The sequence below is a fragment of the Jaculus jaculus genome, chromosome 6, assembly GCF_020740685.1.
Source record: "Jaculus jaculus isolate mJacJac1 chromosome 6, mJacJac1.mat.Y.cur, whole genome shotgun sequence".
Taxonomy (NCBI): Eukaryota; Metazoa; Chordata; class Mammalia; order Rodentia; family Dipodidae; genus Jaculus; species Jaculus jaculus.
In genome coordinates, this window is record NC_059107.1 from 114683882 (window position 1) to 114708305 (window position 24424).

The 24424-nt window shown below is 37.1% G+C and overlaps 1 protein-coding gene across 1 annotated transcript in view; it reads right to left on the reverse strand.

The window, feature by feature from the left end:
• Positions 1-24206, reverse strand: part of Tspan8 (tetraspanin 8) — a 36536-nt gene extending 12330 nt beyond the window's left edge. Inside the window, exons 1-5 of the mRNA XM_004650101.2 lie at positions 23895-24206; positions 9313-9375; positions 3964-4101; positions 2416-2490; positions 2207-2314 (exon numbers count right to left, since the gene is read on the reverse strand). Of these exons, the coding sequence (XP_004650158.1) occupies positions 2207-2314; positions 2416-2490; positions 3964-4101; positions 9313-9375; positions 23895-23954 (444 nt within the window). The 5' untranslated portion in view covers positions 23955-24206. The remainder of the gene's footprint in view (positions 1-2206; positions 2315-2415; positions 2491-3963; positions 4102-9312; positions 9376-23894) is intronic.
• Between the last annotated feature and the right edge of the window lie 218 nt (positions 24207-24424).

Genomic DNA, 24424 nt, shown 5'->3' on the forward strand with positions numbered 1-24424 from the left:
AAGCCCAGTGTTTACTTCTATGCCCTTCCCACCTCCCCCAAATCAGTTTACTAGGGAAGCCCAAGGATGCTTAGCCCACCAGTGAACGTACTGAGCTGCCCGAATCCTTCCTGCAGTATAGCTATGGGGGGAGCAAGCAGAGGATGCAGCTACATAGAAGCCAGGAGAAGAGCACACCCAAAGGAAGTCAGACAGGAATTGACCCAGATCAGATTCCACCTCTTGGAAACAGCACTTGAAGCAGAATTTTTATCAGCTGGAGTCTGTCCAGATAGGAATTGATGAATGCTCTGATGTCATCTGATAAATAACTCAAGAAATCAAGGATGTTTCGGTTTGAGAAGCAAAGTTTGAGGAGAAAAATAACAGATATTTTCAAAGAATGGGTGCCATGTTGTAGAGACATCTATAGACTTTCTTTTTGTCCTGAAATTCTAGAATTAGGACTAAATGATGTAAAGTCTAAGGAGGTCAAATTTGTTTTCAACTGAGAAGAAGCACACATTAATTGTTACATTTATATGTGTGTGGGATGGACAAAAATTGTGAAAGCTTTCAACTCTTCATTACTTAATGGTTAGATGGACAGAAACATAAAACACTTCAATCAATGATGTCAGATCAAATGACCTATAAAATACAGCCCTGGAAAAATGTTACATGTGGTTCAGACAAGGAGAATTCTGAATAAAATGGTATATCTAGAAGTCATGTCACAAAACAACTAATATTTCAAGTTTTATGGTACATGTAGTCACAAAGATAGAAGTGCATTCCATGAATGAGGAATGATGAAGGCAGGAAGACAGAATTGCTCAAGGGACCACAGCTCAGAAATCTGGCTGGATATAGTCTTCCTTAGGAAGCAGTACTTAATAAACACTGGGCTAGGAACTAGACAGTAGAATGCCTTTAAGTGCTTCTCCAAGTTTTGTTTCTATACTGAAAGCAAGAAAAAGAAAAACAAAAAGAGAGAGAGAGAGAGAGAGAGAGAGAGAGAGAAGGACTTCTATCTGTAGTCAAAAATAAGACTTGTCCTCTAGACTTAAATTCAATTCTAACCACAGTGTTTAGTTACCAGACCTGAGGTCCAATCTCCTCATCTGTAAAATAGGGTCTATGAGGAGGAAACTACCATCTGCTGTGGTTTGGGGATGGTTTGAGTCATATGCTCTCAAGTGTTTCATGTGCTAGATTCTTGGTCCCCTTAATACCCTTGGTATTAAGGATTATTTAAAATGTGGGTCCTAGGCTGGAAAGATGGCTCAGGGGTTAAAAGCACTTGTTTGCAAAACCTGACAGCCCTGGTTCAATTCCCCATTATCCATGTAGAGCCAGATACACAAAGTGGTGCATGCATCTGAAGTTCATTTGCAGTGTCAGAAGGCCCTAATATGCTCCCCCTCTCCCTCCCTCCCTCCCTCCCTCCCGCTCTCTCTCTCTCTCTCTCTCTCTCTCTCTCTCTCTCTCTCTCTCTCTCTCTCTCGTGTGAGTTATTGTTTGTCTCAAAGACTGGGTGGGTCTTACAGAAGTGAGTTAGTTTTTAAAACTATGGGTACCTATAAAAACACCAGGTCTGTCTGCTCCCCAGACTCTTGCTTCTTGTCTAACAAGTACTCTCTTCTGAACCTCCTCCCACAATTGTGATACCCTCCTTGATGAGGCCCTCATAGAGCTGAGCAGGTGAGAGTGCCATGCTCTTCAATGCCCAGAAATGTGAGCTCAGTAAATCCCTTTGTTAAGAAGGTTCTCAGTCTTGGGCATACTGGAGGCAATACAGATCTGACAAGCATATCAGGAACTACAGAGCAAACTAAAACACCACCTAATGGGGCGTTGTGATACTAAATGAACTGTGAATGTAAAACCTTTTGTAAAATAAGTAGCGGTAAATGTTAGTTATAATCATTTAACCAAGAACCCAGGAGGAATGGACGGAAGAAGCAAAATTATTATTTTTTCCCAATTGAGGCTTAATCCATTATAAACATATCTTTTTACATATGTGTCCTAAGCTCTGAAAATCATAAGAAGCTAGAAAAATATTGTAAATTTATTCTTGCTTTTTTTTCTTATTTCATTGTAAAAGCACAGTCAAATTCTGTGAAGTAGAGATATTTTAAAAATTTATAGAGCACACTAATTTAATAAACTAAGCATTGAATAACTATGTTCAACTTCCCAACTAACCAAAAATTCCAGTTACCTCTTTCTGAAATGAAATCATGGCTTCCTGGAATTCTTTTGCTGTATTACTTGTTTCACTCAAAAGATTTGCATTTTCATAGAGTGTTTCATTCAAAACACGGTTTATCTGAAAGTAGAAAAAATATTGTTGCATTATTCATGACAGCAGGTAGTATTTCAATGTTTTAAGCTTTTCCAAAAGCTGTCAAACATCATCTTCATACATACCCCAGGTTTGACAGTAGCTCCAAGAATTCCTGCTGCCAGTTGCAAAAGCAGGATCAGAAGCAAGCCAATAAAAAACTAGAAAAAAAGGGGGAAAGCAGGTATTTATTCCTTTCCATTGAGTAACAGCCAAGGTATTTCAGTATTGTACTTTTCTTGACAGTTCTGATGGCCTCACTGGCAGGGTATTCACTATGGTCTTTACGTAGTGCATCCTTTGTGATCCAGCTACAGATCTTGAGTCTACTGTTACTCAGAAATATTTGTCTCAAAAATTGATCAGGAAAAGTGGTTAAATCAAAGAGTATTGGTAAGACTATTGACAATCATTTAATATTAAAGGGAAGAAAATTTCAAAACTTAGAAGAATCTATTTGAATATTATCTCCTCTTTCCTTGTTTCATACATATGAACATATGGAACTCAGAACTGGCTTCAAAACAGTATTTCCACCACTATCAAACTCACATGCAACTTGCTTTAAATATAAATTGCTGAAATCAGCCTCAGGTCTACTGAGTCATAAGTTTGGAGTATGCAGCCCACATATCAGTGTTGTTTAACAAGCTCTTCAAGTAATTGCACTTCCCAAATTGAAAATAAGGTTTTATTGTTCAAAAATCTATCCCCTAAAGATGTTGTAAGAGAACTGTTAAACTCCGCACTTATCTCCCCTCAAAATAAACAAGCAGTCAAGAGAACTTTTAGAGTCAACACAATGCTTATTCTATCATAGAAACAAGTTTAGATTACCTCTGACAAATTCTTGCAGCAGTTTATATATAGTAAGCTTTCCTAATTTTAAAAAATAATATTTTTTAATTTTAAAAATTTTTTTCTAATTTTAAAAAATAATATTCATTCACTATTTTCTAGTGTATATGTTTGAAATAAATCCTTTTCCCTAGGTTTCTGAGCAACAGATCTGATATCTCACTCCCTTACAATTTTTCTCAGCATAGCACAGAATAGAATTTACGACTTGACCACAGTCCACACAGATTTATCTCCCATCATCAGTAAAAATGGCCTCTGCCCTCTCCAGCCACACTCAAGGACTTCCAATTTCCCAGACAGACACACACACCACAACTTGATTACTGGCTGGCTCTCTCCCTGGAGACCATATCAGCAGCCTAGCCCATAGGAACCTCATTCAGTTCTGGCCCTGGGTGAAAAGTTTCCTCTTCTATCCATGCCATTCTCTTCCGGGCACTCCCACTGGAGCTATTTGTTGAGGTCTAATTGTCCTAAGAGCTTCTGTATCATTTAGCACAGTGTCTGGTACCTGGAGATATGCAACCATGTTGCATGAATGAAAGAGAGAATGAGTGAATGTATGACTGATTAAAATGTGCCTTCCTTCAGAGTATTGTCAAACCTAAGCCAAAGTAAACCAAAATTTAAGCCATGTTCAATTCCATACTCAAACTCTCTAAGCAGAAGTTACAGTTTCACCAGTCTTGGCTATTCTTCTGACCAGCAATGGAGACAGGCGATCACCCTCAGGAATCACAGAATGGGCACGGGCATTTGTCTGGAGAACCTACCAAGAGAAGCATGCAGCGGCTCTCTTTCACAGCCCCACAGCATCCCAGGAAACCCAGGACCATGATGATGGCACCCACTGCGATCAGTAGGTTCACTGCCAGCAAGGGGTCTGAGCCGGAGGGTCCAGAAGTAATAATCTGGAAATGAAGAAGAGATGAATGCCAGAAATTCCTTTCCATGATTTTCATGCTGCTTATCCATCCAACGTACTTTGAGTACCCACTGTACACCAGGCCCTGTCTGGGACCTTGAGACACTGTGCAATCTAACTGACAAAAGCCCCTTGCCCTCAAACTGTTTTGCTGTTTGCAATGCCACTTGGCTGACTAATGTTTTGAACCTTGGATTGTTCTAAAATGATATGGTAAACATTATATGGAAGATACGTAATGAATTTTTCAAAGGCATTGTTTTCAAAAGCTTAAAAGGACAAGGGCTTTGACTTCTTAATAGGAATTTGCTTCACATATCTTATATTTCATACATGAAGTAGCAATTTCAGAATATTTTCTATATGGTAGCTTAATTATTTCAACTTAAGCCAAGTTCTTCAAATAACTGATATATACAATATGAATGAATATCTGAATCATGTTGTTCCAAGGAAGATATAAAGAGAAAATGTCATATGATTCCATTTACATGAAGCTTGAGAATAGGCAAAGCTATAGTGATGAAATTCAAAGCACTTTCCTTTGAGCAAAATGGAAAGTAAGGCAAACATGGACTGGAAAGGGACACAGGAAGTTTCATGTGGTCATTCAAATGCTTTGCATATTAGTTAAAAACAAACTAAGTCAGCTTCCTAATATTCCATATCAAGTCAATCTTCCCATTCCCAGAGGGAACAGTCCTTAATTTTATCTAACTGTAAAATAATGGAAGAATGAGATATTGGAAGATTGAGGAAAATACTCTAGTCCTTTTAAGGTAGTTTGGCTACATATTTGATACAATCCAGTTCTCCAAGAAAAACAAGTATAGTCATTAACCTCATCACACTCAGCCTCCATATGCACCTATCCTCTATGAATGTGCAAATTATAAGTAAAGATCAAGAGCTTGTGCCCATGTGACACATGTGTTCTATACACAGTCCATCTGCCTTCAATGCCGTCTAGCTACTGAGCTGTCTGGGTAGATGCTGCATTCCAGGATATGACAGTTCATAGGTCACCTCCCTTAAATATCAATGCAAGAATAACTGCTGCCACTAGTAATAATCTTTCTTTTAAAGGTTGTTTATTAATCTACTCATAGCTTATAGGAGACCTTTACTCAATAGTCAGTAGGTTGAAATGGACTAAAGTTATGAATGTCATTACAAGTACCTACAAACAGGGCTGAAGGGAGATGGCTCAGCTATTAAAGGTGCAGCTTACAAATACCTGTAAATGACATATTTGTAACTTAGGACAGTCATCCAGCCCTAACCTTTGGGCCCATTTTCCGGTTATAAAAGGATATCTAAAGCCTCCTATGTCTCTAAAAATACATGCTTACAGAAAATGTTTCAATTTACATATATCCTAAAGATTTTTTCTTTCTTTTATTTTTTTGTTTCAGTGGTCTTTGTTTATTTTGTTGTCCAAATTGGGAGCTAGAAAACCATTACAATTCGTAAATATAAATGATGTCTGGGTCAAAATGGATGTGAGAAGAAAATATCCTGAGGAATCCAGTTCTGTTCACCAGCAACTAGTGCTTCCTAGAGCTGAGGGTCTAAGGCATCCCAGAGGGTTGAAGTCTCTCTGGTAGGGCTATCAGATCACAGGTCAGGGCTTGGGAGACGCCTCAGTGGCTAAAGGCACTTGCTGCTCTAGGTCCAATTCTCCAGCACCCATGTAAAGTCAGACCCCAAAACGTGGCATGTGTCTAGTGTTGTCTGCAGTGGCAAGAGAGCCTGGCAAAGCTATACATGTACATATACAAATAAAGAAAAAATATATAAAGAAAAAGATCTCAGGTCAGCTAGCACAGATAGAACTCTTACATGTAATAGTAAGAAGTTCTGTGGGGGCTGACCCAAGCATGATCACCCACTGCCAGAGACTAGCCAGAAAGCAGGAACTTAACCTCTTGGCAGTCACAAATCCACATTTATCCCAACAAATGACTATTCCTTTTTTTAAATGTATAATTTTTTATTGACAATTTCAATACTTACAGACAATAAACCATAATTCTCTACCCCACTTTCCCCTTCACAACCCCACTCTCCATTATATCCCCTCCTTCTCTCCATTAGTCTCTCTTTTATTTTGATATCATCATCTTTTTCTCCAATTATTATGAGAGTCTTATGAAGGTATTGTTATTCTTATTGAAGAATTAAGTAGAAATCTGAGTTCAGATGTTTGCTCCAGCAGAAACCCCAAAGGGGGTCAAAAGCTCTCCTGGGTGAAAATTAAGACTGCGTACTTCTTTTAAAAAAAAGTATTCTTTTTCTTTTTATTTATTTATTAGAGTTGGAGAGAGGAGGGAAGAGAGAGAGAGGGAGAATGGGTACACCAGGGCTTCCAGCCACTACAAACGAACTCCAGACACTTGTGCCCCCATGTGCATCTGGCTAATGTGGGTCCTGGGGAATCAAACCTGGGTCCTCTGGCTTTTCAGGCAAGAGCCTTAACCGCTAAGCCATCCCTCCTGCCCAAGACCGTGCACTTCTTAAGACAAGGGACAGATTTCTAAAGCACTGGGGCTGGTATGCCTGCTGGATAGAGTTGCAGGAATCCTCTTTGGATTAGGGGAGATCAGATCACCTGGCACAAGGGCAGTTTTGCATATGGTGTGCCTTGCCATACTGCTGAGTTTATCCTAAAATGTTTCCCTATGAGTTAGCAAGGCAAGGTATGTGACTTCTCTGTGATCCTTGTTTCTGTGTTTATGCTCAAGTTTTCTCCTGTACAGCTGCTTCTTCTGTCTTCTCAGTAATAAAATTCAGTTCTCCTCTCAGTCTCTTTATTCTTTAGCACTGACTTTGGGTAAGTGAAAATCAAGCCAGCTTGATGTAAGTCAGGCTGGTCAGTGTTGGCCTGGGAGGGCCTGGCCTTTAATCTGCTTGAGAAGCTGACAGTGCAAGAATCCACAGACTTTTGTAAAGTTGCTGTCTGGTTCCATTAGTCCATTTTCATCCGCAGACATGGAGTTACACTCTCTCAAGGACAACAGTTCTCCTCTAATGTGTTCAATGTGTACCATCTCCTAACAGACTAAACATCAAATTTGTTTACAAGAAACACTAGAGAGAAAGAAAACATTATCCATAAAAAGAATGATGAAATAAAACCGGGGCTAAAACATATCTTTAGAAGTCCAAAATACTCTGAGAGGAGCTGGTTGTTAACTTGTGTGCTTAATTCAGACACATTCTACACACCTTCAAATACCCTCCTCCTTAAACTCAAGCACCCATCCCCAAGCCACAAGGAGGTTACAGCTATATTTATCAGTAGAAATAATAAATGAAACTCGGAGGAACAGAATTTGCCACACCTGTCCCCACCCAATTTATTCATCATGGTGATGCACAGAATGAGGAAGTAGCTAAGTGTGCTATGATTGATTCACTGGGTTCTCTAGGGGTAGAAAGAAAGTCATAAAGGAGGAAGGGAGATAAGCAAAGAACACAGGGGAAGGGAGAAAGAGGGAGCAAAGAAGAGAGAGAAAGAGAAATTTCCAGAAAAGCTAGCAACTTTAGGAAAGAAAACAAAACAGATGTTAATTTGCTTTTCATTTTTTCTTTCTACCAAGTTGTGACCAAAGGCATTTAAGTGCCCCATAGTATAATAAAATACAATAAATTTCATGTGTTGTCTTTGTTATTGGCTTAATAATATTTTTGTGATGTTTAAATAGGAATCAGAATTCATCTTAAGAGAAGCAAGTTATTTGAACAAAATCTTTGCAAAGGCTCTAACAATAGATGTGACCCTTAATAGTGACAAGAGCCTACACAACCAAGAAGAAATAACCAAAATTTCTACATGAGGTAAGATGAATAATTGTAGGGAGAAAAGGAAAGAGAAGGAAAGAATGAAAAGCAAGGGAAGCAGGGCATGAAGGCAAAGTGGTATTATATTGGATGACTCTGACAATCTGCCCCTTTTATTACTCTCCCCATCCTTCATGTCTGTGTCACTACAGTTTGGAAGATAGCTCATGTTGAATCCAAAGGCCGTAGCCAGAATTAACCCTATGAACTAAACTTCCTCTAATGCTATGGATGTGTTTGTAAGAGTTTTGGCCTTGAAGAAGAAAAAGTGAATGGTGTATTTGGCATGGGGCAGGTTAGTCATATGTATGTAACAGGCTAGACCTCCCTACCAACCACTGATTACTTTAGCATGACCAGACTCTTGTCAGAAGAGATTGCCTTCTGTTCCAATGGTAACAGGTAAATATCAATTATCCTTGTATTTTTGAGATAGTTTAGGGGTAACAGGGTATCATTCCCCAGACACACACACACACATACACACACACACACAAAGTAGAAGTAATAAATGTCTTTGAGCTTGTAAGGAAAGAATCTACATCATTTCATTTTGCTATAGGTCAGAAATATCTCACTCTAGCCCAGGCTGACCTGCAACTGACTCAGTAGTTCCGAGCTGATCTCAAACTCATGGCAATCCTCCTACCTCTGCCTCCCGAGTACAGGACTAAAGGGATGCACCACCAGGCCTGGCATTAAATCTTTCTAAATCTAATCCTTTGGTCTGTGGATTTTAATTCTCTGAATTCATATGCCAAGAATCTAAAGGCCATTGACTCAGTGCCTTCCTGGACCTTAGCTCCTGAGTTCTTGCCTGCCCAAGAGCCAAGATAAGGCTTTGACACTCTCAAAGACAACACAAATTCCCATAATATTTTGCTGACCACAATACATAGATTCACATTCTTCCCAAGAAAACTATTCACCCTCTTTGTTTTTAATTCAACCAAATTATGGGCAATGTGTTATACTATGAACATCATTCTTAGTGGAGAATAGAGATTGTCTGTATCTTCAAGCTGTATATCAGGCTGGCCTTAATTATGAAAGGAGGAATATTTCTATCATGGACACTTCATAACTCCACTTTCATTGAAATCTTCCCAGTCTGGGGATAACATCTTCTCTGTTCCCAGAAATAGTTGTTCCATACTTAACACAGTGCCACTGGGCATATAATAAGGAATTTTGATTGCTTGACTTATAAACCCACATATCAACACAAATGGTTACATGTGATATTTAAGAAAAAAATGAAAATATTTCCTTTTATCATTCCATTAATCTCATTATTTTAAGGGAAAGGAACTACTTTGGAGATGGAGTAGCTTGTGTTTATCTATACATTTACCTCTTTTCCATGTTTGCTTACTCGCAACCATATTGCTATTCCCAGGATCACAGTACCGCATATCTACAGATTAAAAAATAAATAAAGAATGTTAGAGAACAACAAAGATAAGGTGGAACAATAATTCTATACTCACCACCTATCTGGTTGTAATGGTGCATAATTAACATGACATTGCAGCCTGAAATGTTCCACTACAGTTCTTAAGTGTGATCTATAGAGAAGAACTTGAGTCTGCTCAGTGAGAAAATATTATTTTCCATGATTTAATTCCAATCATGTGTTTGTTAGATAAGTCACAATTGTTTAAATAAACAATATCCTTAGTGTACCCCTGGTTTTGACCCTGAGAAGCTATCATGCACCAAAGAAAGGCATAATGTAATTGATTAAACTCCAAATATTCAAGAGGAAGAATGAAGTTGGGAAAGGCAGGGAGAAGTAGAGCATTTGACAAAATGTGCAGTTAAACAATGATGGTATATACATTAACCAATGCTTTTTAAACCCAAGTAAATTCTTTTCAAAGTAAATTCTTGTAGGTAGTAAAGCTTACCCTGAAAGAAGGAACAATGGAGAGTAGTATTTAAGTCTTAAATTTCTCTAATGACTTTACCAGATTATTTAATTTGGACCAAGGCCAACACATAAAATGTGAAGCACATTTTATTTTAGTGTAGGGAAAACTCTTGTCTGTTAAGGTGAAACAAAAAGACATATGTATACTTCAGAAATCAAAGATGTAGTTTTAGATGGATAAGTTGAGAGCAGCCCTGTAACATATCAGACATAGCAGTCTTTGGAGGACTTTCTATATGTTTCTGACTTTTCTAACTTTGACAAAGAAATGTCTGAGTATGCCTAAACCCAATGACTTTGGAATGTCATTTCTTTCCCTCATGTTGAACCATATGCTTGAAACCCCTAAGCAGCATTTTTAATAGTCTCTCATTAAATTTGCAGCATAAATTAGGTCAAAGGTCTTGTTAGGGAGCAGTACAGTGAGTAGCTAGTGAGCCATAGAATAAATGCTACCTAAAAGATCTTAAAAGTCATGTAGGTCCAAACTGTGTTTTTAAGATTAAAAATAAAATAAAGCTTCAAATATTACAGTTCCATAATTGAAAACCATGGAAATTTCAAAACAAATCTACCCCTACTGTGTGCCTAACTCCTACAAAATCATTGTGATTGTTACAATGCAACTAAAAACCTAAGCACTCAATAACTTGTATAATTTAGCTATCTTCCATGTGCACAATGCAACACAACTTGAACAAAAAAGTTTAAAGTTGCAAACCTCCTTCCCAAATTTTCTTTTCTTAGATGATAATTTCATTTGCAAATGGAGACAAATGCTCATTTTAGCATGTCTTTTTCAATAAGTCAATGATTGAGAGTTAGAGTCAAATGATAATAAGACACACTAGGACTTTCAGGGATTTTATACCAATTGGACCTTTTCTTCTCTGTTACTTAATTTGACTACCAATATTTTTTCTTTTTCATTTACATTTATAAGTAGATTTATGCTGATTATCTTAATAGTCACTCTGGCCTTTAGTTTTAATTAAAAATCAAAGTCAATTATCCTAATAGTTATTATTTGGCATGGTTAAACTGTCAAAGAAAAAACTTTAGTAACTCTTCAATAGTAAGAATGTGATAGACAAATTTTTAACTCATTTTGTTCTTATGTTATTATTTTCTTCATGTTTTCAAGGTATTTAAAAATTAAAACATGTATCTATCTTATGAAGTCAGCCATATCTGCTCCTGAAATGACAACTTTCAGTGTCTTCAGCCACTGGCAATTATAGTAAACTTAGCATTGAAAAGAAAAAGCAATCATTTCAGAAGTCAAGAATAGTTTGCTTAGCTTCAATCTTCACAATTAGGCAAAATTCTTTTACAAATTTTGAAACTGACTGTACACTCTTCCATTTCCATCTCACTTTTCCCAAACCTGATCTTAAAAATAAAAGAAACTATTTTTAGAATATATTATTCTTGGGCTGCAGAGATGGCTCAGCAGATAAGGTGCTTGCTTGCAAAGCTTAAAGACCTGATTTTGATTCTGTAACACCTACCTTAAAGCCAGATGCATAAAGGAGTGCATGCATCTGGAGTTCCTTTGCAGTGGCTGGAGACCCTAGTGTGCCCATTCGTTCTCTCTCTCTTGCTCCTCTCTCAAAATATTAAAATAATAGAAATGAAATAAAAAATAAAGCTAAAATAATATAGCATTCTTGGACTAGAGGGATTGCTCAGTGGTTAAAGACACTTGCTTGCAAAGCCTTATGGCCTGGGTTCAATTCCACGGTACCCACATAAAGCCAGATGTGAAGTGGCACATGTGACCAAAGTTCAGTTGCAGTAGCAGGAGGCCCTGCCATGCCCATACTCATGCTCTCTGTATCTCTCTCTCCTAAATAAATAAATTAAATTACACACAGAGTTAGATGATAGATAGATAGATAGATAGATAGATAGATAGATAGATAGATGATAGATAGATAGATAGATAGATAGACAGACATATTAGCAGATAGATTATAGATAGTAGATAGATGGTAGATCATTCTCATATCATTCATTTAGGAGAAATTCATTTATAAGGATTACAGTTTTAATATCATGACACTCTTCATAAATGCTTTGGCTGACCTCAAAATCAAATGTAGCTCTATCAAAATGATCATTCTTGAGTCATAAACAAATATTCCACTATATAATCCCAGTGTTTAAAGCCTGACCATCAGAATGATTCTTAGTCTTTTCCACTCTTTTGGTTTTTAAATTTGCTCCTACCTCAATATATTTTTTTTCTCTTTTTCCTACCCCAATATTCTATGCTGCTTTAAACAAACAAATAAACAAATAAAAACAAATTAAGAAGTGCCCAGCTATATCTATTTTTTGTTGTAAGACTAGAAAATGAAAAGGAATAGTGTTGGTCCAAGTCAGGCCTGCTCTCAGTGGAAACCGCATAACTAGTTTGCCTACCTTTGCACTGCTTCTCATTTATCTTTAAAAGAAACATTGTGGTTTTTATTCACTTCTATCAGGGCATCTTTATCTTACAGTTAGGATGCAGTTTGTCTGAGTCGGTATTCTGGGAATATAGGCAGTTTTGATATTTCTTATAGGTATGTAATGGTCTGATTTGTAAACCTAATCCCAATTCTTATGTTAAAGCCCTAAACTTCAATAACTCAATTTGGGGGAAAAAAAAAAAAAAAAGGCTTAGGAGATAATTAAGGTTAAGCCAGGTCATTAGAGTAGGTTTGTAATCCAGTAGGATCTTTGGTCTTGCGAGATATTTTGATATGAGTGTCTATCACAGCATGTTAGGAGAGTTGTGCCATGTTAGAAGGACCCATAGATAAGCTTAAAATACTTTCTGCACTGTTTCTTAGAAGATGTGACAAGATAAGAAAATATTCAATGACTAACAAAAACATTTGGGAGTCTGACAACCCCCAAACATGAGAAGGGACTGACTGTAGGAAGGAAGGATCCTGACAGCTCTACCACATTGGAAGAGCACTGCAGTTTTTACTGTCATTACTACTAAATTTTCAAGTTTCTTCTTTATTGAACAGTTTTTTGAAAGTCTAGTTCAATTGCCTGTAGTAAGAAAGTTCAAATTGCTGCCTGTAAGAATATTTTTAATTTCCTTCACTAATTTCCAAAATTCCAGACCTGCTAGAAAAGATAATAAAGACTCAAGAGGGTATAAACTTTATTAGAAACCTATTATACATACTTCATTATAACATTTGGCTACTGTGTAGCTCTGTTTTTTTTTTTCTCTTCTTTGAGATGTTAATAACTGAGAAATTTGAAAAGCTGAGATGATAGTATCTTTACTCACTCATTTTATTTCTCACAGAGTTTATTGCTTATTTTCCAGTAAATACTGTCCAGGGTATTACGTCTTAGATTTCAGCATGGAGTAATTGTTACATAATTGTTATTTTTACAATTATATGTCTTCCCTTTCAAAAATATTTTCTAGATTGATGCATTATCTCATAATCAAGATACAAATATAATTTCCTATACTTAAATGGTTCACTTTACTTCATACTTTAATGATTTGGAATATGTTTAAGTATGTTTATAATATATGTATTTGATGACATCTAACTCTTTCACTTATAAAAGGCTCTGCATACTCAGCAGGCAATATTCTCTGACATTTTGTTTGTAATAGTGGAGTCCAGGGTAAGCTTTACTTGTTTTTATCTAGAAAATTTAAAGAGGTTTATCATTTAAATAATAGTTTTCCTAATTCACTTAAAGATACAGTCTAGCAATTTAGTCCAGGTTGGTCTCCAACTTATGACCCTCCTTTCCCTATGCCACCAGGCTGGTCTTATTTTCCTAATTCTTATTTAGACATAGATATTTTCTCTTTTAAAAAAATGATTTTTATTTATTATTTGAGAGAGAAAGAGAAACAGAGAGGAGAAAAGGCAAGTAGAGAAAAATAATGTATCAAGGCTTCTAGCCACTACAAATGAAATCCAGAAGCATGCACCACCATGTGTATCTGGTTTATGTGGGTATTGGGGAATCAAACTTTGGTCCTTAGGCTTTGCAGGTAAGAACCTTAATTGCTAAGCCATTAGAATTTTTCCTTAATTGGGGTAGAAAGCACTTCTTCATGCTATATATGAGGTATATTTTTAGCTCTATAGCCATGTAATTTTGGATTATTGTTTTTTTCTCTCCTATTTATTTTACCTTCTTATGCAGGAAAACAAGGTATTTGGGATTCTATTTTCTGTACTCTGTATATATTATCTCTTCTATAATTTTTATATCATTTTTATTTTCCTCTGAAAGAGCTTCTCTTTCTGATTTTTAAAAATTTATTAATTTTTTTTGTTGTTTTTTTCAAGGTAGGGTCTCACTCTAGCCCAGGATAACCTGGAGTTCACTATGTAGTCTCAGGATGGCCTGAACTCATGGTAATTCTTCCTACCTCTGCCTCTTGAGGGCTGGGATGAAAGGCATGCACCACCATGCCTGGCTCAAGGAAGAGCTTCTTTAAAAGAAAAAAAAAATTATTTATCTGAGGTAGAAAAGACAAAGAGAAAGAAGCAGAAAAGAAAGAGGTGGGAGACACAGAGGGAGAGGGAATTTATGGGTATGGCAGGGACTTCTTCCACTGCAAACAAACTCCAGACTCATGAGCCACTTTGTGCGTCTGGCTTTATGTGAGTGGTTTTATGTGGGTAGCAGAGACTCAAACCTGTGCCAGTGCCTCTAACCATTCAGCCATCTTTCCAGCCCCTGAAAGAACCTCTTAAAATATTTTCTTTTATTTATTCATTTATTTGAGAGAGACAGAGGGGAAGAGAGGGAGAGAAAGAAGGCATGGGTGAGCCAGGGCATCCAGCCACTGCAAACAAACTCAAGACACATGCACCACTTCATGCATCTGGCTTACATGGGTCCTGGGAAATAAAACCTGTGTTCTTTGGCTTGGCAGGCAAGCACCTTAACCACTAAACCATCTCTCCAGCCCTGAAAGAGCTTCTGAACTTGAGATCTATATCACTGCTTCATCTCATGTGCTATCTGCAGTGAATGTTAATTCTGCTATTAAATTTCTAGATATATTGAATTCTTTGTTTATTTTATCCATTCCTTTTCCCATTCATCCTATGGCTTTCTGATTAACTTTATTTTTTCTTATGGGGAGGGATGGGAAGCATTTTCTGGTATCATATTGTGGTTGCCAACTTCCAGACATTGTTTTCCAGGACACTGGAGAATTTATTTCAAAGATGTGTGTCCATGTTCTAAATCTTCAAGATGATGTTTTTACTTGTTTAATAATATTTTACTAGGCCTTATACTGAATTTTACTTTACTCACATGGACTGGAGATGAAATATATTCTGATTTATTATTTATTAAGAGCAAGAGGAGTGCTTTCCAGTTGTCTCTCTCTAATGATATGGATTCTCATCATTCCCTGATCTCCTGTGCCTACTCTCTATGGTGTGACATAATGCAGTTCTGTTCCTAAAATAGTCTCTAATTTTTTTTGCTGCTAAACCTATGAAGTAAATTAAAACTCTTCAATATTGTATCAATCTTCAATAAGCTGACATACCTAATAAGCATCTCGAGGACCAGACAATAGGAAGGGTGGAGTGGGAGGGGAGGGCAAAGGGGGTGACACAAACTGAGCCCAAATGGAAATAGTATCATAAAATTCTATATCCTAAAAGACAATTGTTGAGCCTTCATCAGGTCCTTAGAGGGAACACCTGCATCATGGGGCCCTGGAGAGAGTATGATGAAGACTAACCTCAATCTTCTCCTGTTTATCTCTCGCTCGCTCTCTCTCTCCCTCACTTTTCTCCCTCTTCTCTCTTTCTCTTTTATATAATCTATCTTTTTCTTCCTTCTTTTCCTTGCTGCTGCCCTGTAACCCCCAGTACCAGCATGTGGTTAATATCCACAATGAGCTATTGATCAGAAAGACCTACAAAGTTTCCCAAAAGAAGACAGATTTCTGTGAGAATACTTGATGACCCACCAAAGATTAGTGGTAAGACCCTACTGCCAAAGAGACCTTATGTTGTTGGTACAGAACATGGAATGACATGGTTGGAATCTGGAAGACAGTCAGGCCCCAGACAGTTAGCTCGCCTAGTGCCAGAAGGTGCTACATGAGTGACTGGGGGAAAATGGCCAACATCTGTATAAGCAACTCATGGTCTAAGCTACTCAACAGCAAACAAACAACCTGATGTGATGCTCACACAAATGCAATAGTTGCACAGAGCCATGGTAAGTCACCAACTGCCCTTGATTTGGCTAATAAATCCACTCAGTGGAACAGAACCCATGGCTGGATCTGGGAAACAAGTCAGAACCATATCCAAAAAAATGAGCATGCTCTCCATTATCAAGTTCCCACCAACTGTGGGCTACAAGAGGGCCTACACCTGTTAACTTCTCTCTAAAATAATAATGGTTATCCTGTTTATCTGGTGCTGACTTCACTCTCCATTGAAGAATTTACTTCTCTTTTTTAGATGGACACAGATCCTGAGGACAGAATCAGCCCATCACTCCTCACCAGGGCCCCCACTGAAAACATAGAGTAACTGGAGAAATGAGCAAGAGTACTGCTTTTTGGTAAACCTGGTATCAGCACAAGGGTGAAGGAGATGAACACAGAGAACACTCAACTCTTACCAAACCAGACATCCAGAGACACAGAGGCTCCCAAGATCTTATCACTAACTTAGACCTAAAACGAACTCAACATGGCTCAAGGAAATTCGTGGAAGAGGGGGTGGAAAGATTGTTAGAGCTACATGTTGGGACATTATGCACAGAGACATTGCCTCTTACCCATAACTGATGGCTAACCCCACAATGCAAGACCCACATTCCCCAAAAAGGAGGGACCTTGTGGAGGGTGGAGTACAGGGAGGAGGACAATGATGGTACCAACATGGCTGTATTCACACTGTGTACATAACTAATAAAAATGTTTTAAAAATCTTCAATATTTAGTAGACAAAATCTGGTGTCATTTTTTTAACCTGTAGGCCCAAGTTGGTAGTATTTATTGTATTAATGAGTATTATATAGTGTGTGTATATGTTCTATAGCTGCATTCATCAGCACTTTCTAAATCTGTTAAATAACTAAATATCCAGTACAACTGCTGCTAATTTTACTTATTACTTTAAGTTTAGGAAATAAAAGCAACACTCCTTCTTTCTGAAACAAATATGCCTTTGGTAAGAAATGCAGCACTAACATTCACGTAGCTACAAAATATGTAATAAGATTGATGCTTAGCATTATGTTCATATCCTAATGTTTAATAAGTCATACATGTGATACAAATTCAGAAGTATTTTTGTGGCCATGCTTCATGAGTAAAAATTCCATGTAACACATGGAGACCTGTACATATATGTGAAAATCCCAGGGATAAATATAACTAACAGCTCACAGACCACAGCTCTCTATACTGACAAGGTATTACTCAAGATAGTAAGCACAGAAAGAAGATGTGTTCTATCTTCTCGCCTCAACAAATAATTCATGACCTAGAAGACATGGCTTGATATAAAACTCCCAGGTGCTTTGGGCTTGCCTGCCAGAAGAAAATGATAAGGGGAAAGTCTTGCATCACACACTCCTGCTTCTATTTAGAACTTTGGGGCACCTAATAGGAATTGAGGTGGATTCTTACAAAGCAAAGATCAGCTTACAACCTGTTTCTACTCCTGCAAACAGCTCTCAAGATCACCCCTGCAAGTTTGAGGCCATTTGAGAAGGAAATTTCAGGTCCTCACAGATTCAAAGTGGACACAAGCATATTCCATTCATTCTTATAACACCCTTACCTTGTGATTTAAAAAAGTAGGGTCAGGGACTGGAGAGATGGCTTAGCAGTTAAGGTGCTCATCCACAAAGGCTAAGGACCCATGTTCAACTCCCCAGATCCCACATAAGCCAAACATACAAAGTGATGCAAGCACACAAGTTCGCACATGTGCACAAAGTGGTAATGCATCTGGAATTCAATTACCCTGACTAAAGCCCCTATTGCACCAATTCTCTCTCTCTCTCATAGAAAAGGGTGACCGGAGTAGGGCTAAAACTGTACTTAATTTTTAAAACATGAAATATGATCACACCAGATTATAATACTTTCAAATTGAACAAAGTATGATCACTGGAATAATAAAAGGTATTAATTAAACTATTGTATTCCAGACTTTGGTTCTAAGCTTTCATAAAGTATCCTAGTCTTGGGCTGAAGAGACGCCTTACAAGTTAAGGAGCTTTTCTCCAAAGCCTAAGGACCCAGGTTCAATTCCCCAGGTCCCAAGTAAGCCAGGTGCATATAGTGTCACATGTTTCTGGAGTTCATTTGCAATAGCTGGAGGCCCTGGCATGCCCATTCTTTCTCTCACTCTCTCTCTGTCTTCCTCCCTTCACCCTTCCCTCTGTCTCCCTCTTTCTGATTTAATAAATGAATAAATACAAATAAAAAAAAACTTTTTTAAAGTATCTCAGTCTTTATTTATAAATAGTTTACAAAATTTATAAATAATCTTAGTCTTAATTAATTATAAATAATTAATCTTTGCTGATAAAATTATCACCCTCATTTTACAAATGCAGAAAGAGGGGCACTGAAAATCAATAAACATATTTCAGGTCTCAAAGCAATGAAGTCTAGATTCAGGATGAGAATCTCAGCTGATTCCATTCCTTTAATTCATGAGGGAAGAACTCCTGCCTTATCCTAATTGTTTGCTTTCTTATTTCCTCCTCTGTTTCAAAATACAGCATAGAAATTACTCATCACAATGTGGACTTGTTTTGTACTTGTGGCTCATAAAAACGCCTATTAAATATTGGTTAAGAGTCACTTTCTTACACAGTATGAATGTTATCCTGAGTTATTTATGTGTATTAACTCATTTAATCACCACAGCATCTCCTGAGATACATACAACTACTGCTTTCATTTCACAGATGATGAACAATAAGGTACAGAGAAGCTATTTTCCCCCAAGGAAGTATAGCTGGTAATGAAACAGCCAATGTTCACCCTGCCCTCTCTACTACTGGGCTATAATGTCTTTTGTTATTGTGATAATTCTAACAGCATTAATTACATAATGGCAAGCATCCACTGTATTTACAGAGTTCATACATTCCAACTATTGTTAAGTGCTTACCTTGGGGCATTTCATGAGCTGACAGAATAAAATATAATTATCCCTATTATTTTAATGTACCCCATCTCAGAGTTATGTCTGCTTTTCCTCTGATCTCTTAATTAAGCCAAACACAACTAATATAGTGTCCCAGCCATTGGTTCCTGGGATTCTTCCATGTTTTGACTACTTTCTGCTCTCTTCAAACCATGGAGTGGCCTCCCTCAGGTGCTCATCCTTCTGGCCTTAGAGTTTGGCTCCTTTTCCTCACCTTGCCTCATTTATGATTGGTAATGTTGCCTCACTTAGATCTAGGCTCTCATGGCTCTCTGTTTTATTACAATGTCTCACCCAGCTGAAGGCCTTGTGCTATATGGGAATCCAAATGACTAGGAAACTCTAACCATGTATGACATTCTCAATCCTAACCTATAAAAGAAACATGAAAATTTGGGGCATTTCATCTGTTTTTAACATAAGACTCAGATGAACAGGTTTTGTACCTGTAACTCCATTATTGATAGCATCTTAAATTCTCTAATTTACACCAAACTAATGTGAATGACTAGAAATGATTTTCAGATCTCATGCTTTTATTCAATTAGTAATGCAAACACATGGAAACCACTGCATATTTGTGTGTCATATCTCAGTTTCTTTCTACAAAGAAACCAGTATGTTTAGATTAAACGACCATATGCATATCTCAGAGATATTTCAACATCTGGCTCTACTTTACAAAAGCTTAGTTTTGCAAGTTACAACAGAAAGAATATACTTGAAAACATAAGGCTATGGACATCTACAAGAAAACCACATCAGTGGGACTGTTAAAATTTTTTACTTAAGTAAACATTAGGAATGTGACAAATTGCTAATTTCCTATGAAGGATCATAAAATACCAACTGAGAGCTCTGGGCTGGAGGTATATGGGAGAGCAGAAGCAGGAACATTCCCTAACCTCAGAAACTCCTCCATATGCCTAGATTTTATTTTCAAATACTGATGTGATGTGTTGGCTAAGAAGTTATCAGTGACCTTTACAACTTACTCTCACTGAGATTCCATCTCAAATTCTCTTATATAGGGCTGGAGGGATGGACCAGCAGTTAAGGTGCTTGCCTACAAACCTAAGGACCCTGGTTTGATTACCCGGTATCTCATAATGTCAAATGAACAAGAAAATAAATAAATAAATAAATCTCTTATTTAGAGATTATAGGTCTCACCATACATGGGATGGCAATAACCTGAAAAGGCAGTAAGAGCTATCTAACTGAAATCTATAGCATCAGAAAGACTTGGTCTATATTATCAGAGAAATAATAGGTAATGGTAACCATGAGTTAATCAGAGGTGCCCAGTAAAGTAGTGATAGTATTTAGGTATAATGGTAGATATATTAACAACCTACTATGGACTTTAATCTTAATTATATAATCCTGAATCCATGGAATGCCCCTTTCCTAGACTGTCTTTGCCATTTTGATTTAAAATGTGAATATATTCTAAATTTGTTTGCAAATTAAACAATGTGAGGAAACTTCACAATAACACTTTGCTTTCTATTTTTATATACTAAAGATCTATTTAACTGTTTTCTGATCTGAAAATCATTACTAGTCTGGGTATTTTCAGACATCTTCTGGATGTCTTAGGAACCATGCATTCATTAACATATTGATGTCATGATTTGTTTAAAACAAGCCATATATATTTTTATCACATGATACTTTTTTAGATAATGGCATACTAAGAAGCCATAGACTGTTACTAGAAAAAATTTCAGTGCCAGGGATGGGATACCTTCCTGTGAGTTGTTGGCCATGGAGGTCCCTGATGCCCCCAAAACATTATAGGCTATTGCCAATACTCTTGATTTCCCACCAAGAATAGATGATAAGACCCTATTGCTGATCCACATGCCTGGGCTGCAAGGTCACTGAGAAATCAAACTGGAGCTGAGCTGAAAACTTTGTCCCAGAAGACCAGATGACAGAAAGCTGGAAAAAGCTGTACTGCATGCGGCCTTACGGGAGACAGAAGCCATCAGTGGTGAAAACAGTGGACACTGCAAGACTCAAGTTTGGCCAAGACTGAACAGATACAATAGTGGCATGTCTGTTATGGAGGAAACCAACTGCTCTCTAATTGGACTTAAGGATTGCTCTAAGTGTGGGAATACATGCCTAGTACTGAAAACCTAATTAAAAGCCTATGGTGGGGGTAGTCATGAGCATTATGAGTGTAATGCCCACTCTTGTTTGGCTAAATGAATATATTATGCTCAACAAATTGCCCTGTCAGCATTTTACTTAATGTTCATACCCATATATTATTGCTACTCTCACTTTTGGTTAGAAAACTTCTCTTTTCAGATGGCGATGACCACTGGGATGACCCAAAAGGTACCATATTGCTGAGAAGATGTAATGGGGGCATGTTCAGCACTGAAACATCTCTATCATCTTCCAAGGCTCAGGGTCCATTGCAGGAGAAGTAATGGAAAGAATGTAAAAGCCAAAGGAAAGGTAGGACTGCTTAAAATGCAATCAAACAGACAGAAATTGGCCTTAATATCCATGACTTCACAGTGCCTAGCACTATCTTCACAAGACCCTCATAATAGGAGGAAAAGATGATGACATAAAAATAAAAGAGAGACTAATGGAGAGAAGGAGAAGGTATGATGGAGAGTAAATTTGAGAAGGGGAAAGAGGGGGAGGGGAGGGAATTATCATGGTTTATTGTCTGTAAGTATGGAAGCTGTCAAAAAAAGAAAAACAACAAAACAAAAACCTCAGAAAGCAACCTGAAGAAATGCCTGTTAACCAAAGATTAAATAAAGTATACATCAGTAAGGATATGAACTATAATGGGGTATGTTTATTAGTACATTGGGAAGAATTATCATTGTTTACCAACATGAAAGGTTAACTCATAATTTTGAAATCTGGTAATTAAATAACAAAAAATAAGTACTTGTGCTTATGGATATATACCTTTCTCTCCCCCTCTCTCTCTCTTTCTCTCCACATTTTATTACACACATATGCATAAAAATGTACAAACATACACTGAATACCACTGGTAACCAAACAATAAATCAGTAAATGAGAAATTTCTCCTCAGCTACTATATAAAGAAGGATTGTAGAACCACAGTATCACCCATTTGAATTTTTCAATAAACTAAAAGTGGATTTCAAACTTGAATATCATTCACAAAAATGGGACATTTCATGCACTTCCTAATCAAAGAACATAGTATCACTTATGAAGCAGTTACAACCCCTCCAAACCTAAACCTTTTCAAACTGCCTGATGGTGCTGCTAACAAATAGAAATACAGAGGTCAGGAAAACATGGCAAGTGACACTTTGAGTAAGCAAATAGCTATAGAAAATGTTAACACAAACAACAAAAAACAATCACACAAAATTTCAATGAGTTTTTTAAAAAGATAAAATTATTGTGAGAATCTACAGAGTAAAATTGATATCGAAGCAATTGGTCACAGTATGTGGACCTTATTTGGATTCCAGTTCAAATAAGAATATCATTTATGAGGCAATTTGTTGGGTGGGGCCAAGTACATGAGAATATGGTGGAATAAGACAGGCCATTATGGCTCTGCAGGCTGGGTAATGGGATTAACTACCCAACTTTGTCTTATTTTGTGGATGTGGAAAGCTTTGAATAAAAAAGATGAAAAATGTACACATTCCTTTCTTTATATTCTACTCTCAATGTTTTAAATATCTCAAAGTAAGAAATGCATCAAAATTAACTTTTGAAAAAAGTACTATTTATGTTTAAGCTTCATTTAATGTTTTGAAAAGGAGCCCATTTTGGGGGAAAAGAGAAGGTACAATGAACAAATATTTATTTATATATGTAAGTAAATGCACATTTAATTCGTCAATATTCCATCTGTATTACTAGGGCTACTGACCATCAAGAGAAAAATCATTCTGAATAATAAAACTGTATTTGTGTGAGTTTATTTAACTTCCATGATTATGATAATAGAACAGAAATTTAATAACAAATCGATACCAGCTGCCTCTCTACTATAAGCACAAGGATCTTCAACAACAAAAAACATAGTCCTTTCCTCTTTTTAGTGCATAAGTGCTCCCTTTCCATATGTTTCCTTTTTCCATTTCCCAAGTTAAATGCTATTTTCAGCGTATTTGCTCTGTTTAGGCTGATGGACTTGCAAGAGAAGTATAATTTGCTAAAGACAATCCCTGCTGATTGAAAGGTGGGTTGATGACACATCTAAATACTGTTTTTCAATACCAGTCCATAGCCACTGGTTGAGATGAACTTTATTATTTAATAATCTTATTCTTTCTCATGTAGTTTTTCATGACCCACTTCCCCCTCTCTTGGGCTTCTGAAAATGGTCCTTTCATGACTTTTTTGTCTTATGATCTACTAGCTTGTCACCTGTTTTAAACCCAGATATAAAGAGAGGGAACCAGGAGCTAGGCTATGGGTGACATGAGTCAAACTGTTTTCCTTAGAGTTCTTAAACAAAGTAGTCCTGACTGACATATAACTAAAAAGAATTATCCTTTAATTAAGGGATATTTTTCTCTGTGATTGCTTTTGCCACAATATCAAAACATTTAAGAAATGTTTATCCTCAGAGTTCCTGAGTACATTGTTTTTGGTAGTCATTGGCTTATTTTTAATTACCCAAACAACCAACTATAGAACAAACAAACCCCAACAGTTCAATGGGAAATGCATTTTCCTTCTCATCCGATTTTAGAGTCTGCTCTTGGTTACAATATTTATATCAAGATCCTCTTTCTTACATAAACTGATCATTAAAAGAAAAATACTCACCCAGAACAAGAAGTTAAAGATAAACATAGAATATTTTATACAGCTATTCACACCTGCCATTTCGGAGAAGGGGTAGCCACCCAGATGCCGCTGATAGAACTGTCTTACAGGACTGCTCTGCAATACGCTCTGGAGTAATTTGCCAGCAGAGATGCCTGTGTCCGCAGCCTCAGAACAGAAATAGAAAACGAAGAAGTAGATGGAACGAAAAAAATGCCAGTTATTAAAGTGGATAAAAAATTAACTCAGTCATTTAAATATCACCAAGGCTATCATCGTCAAGCGAGTATGTTTTTTTCGCTTGTCATGACTCCTAGGGCACGGGGCCAGGGTATTTGCTATCTTGAAAACTGCCTCTCTAAAGTAAACAGATATCAAGTTAAGGGAGTGGCTCTGGATCAGAGGGAGAGTGGCACAACGACATAGCAGGCTTCAGAAACCACAGCCTGGCATTCCTGCCCTTTGTTTCGACCACCAGGAAATAGGTTATTTTGTTCTTAAGTAAAGGGACATTATGTCTCAACTTTCTT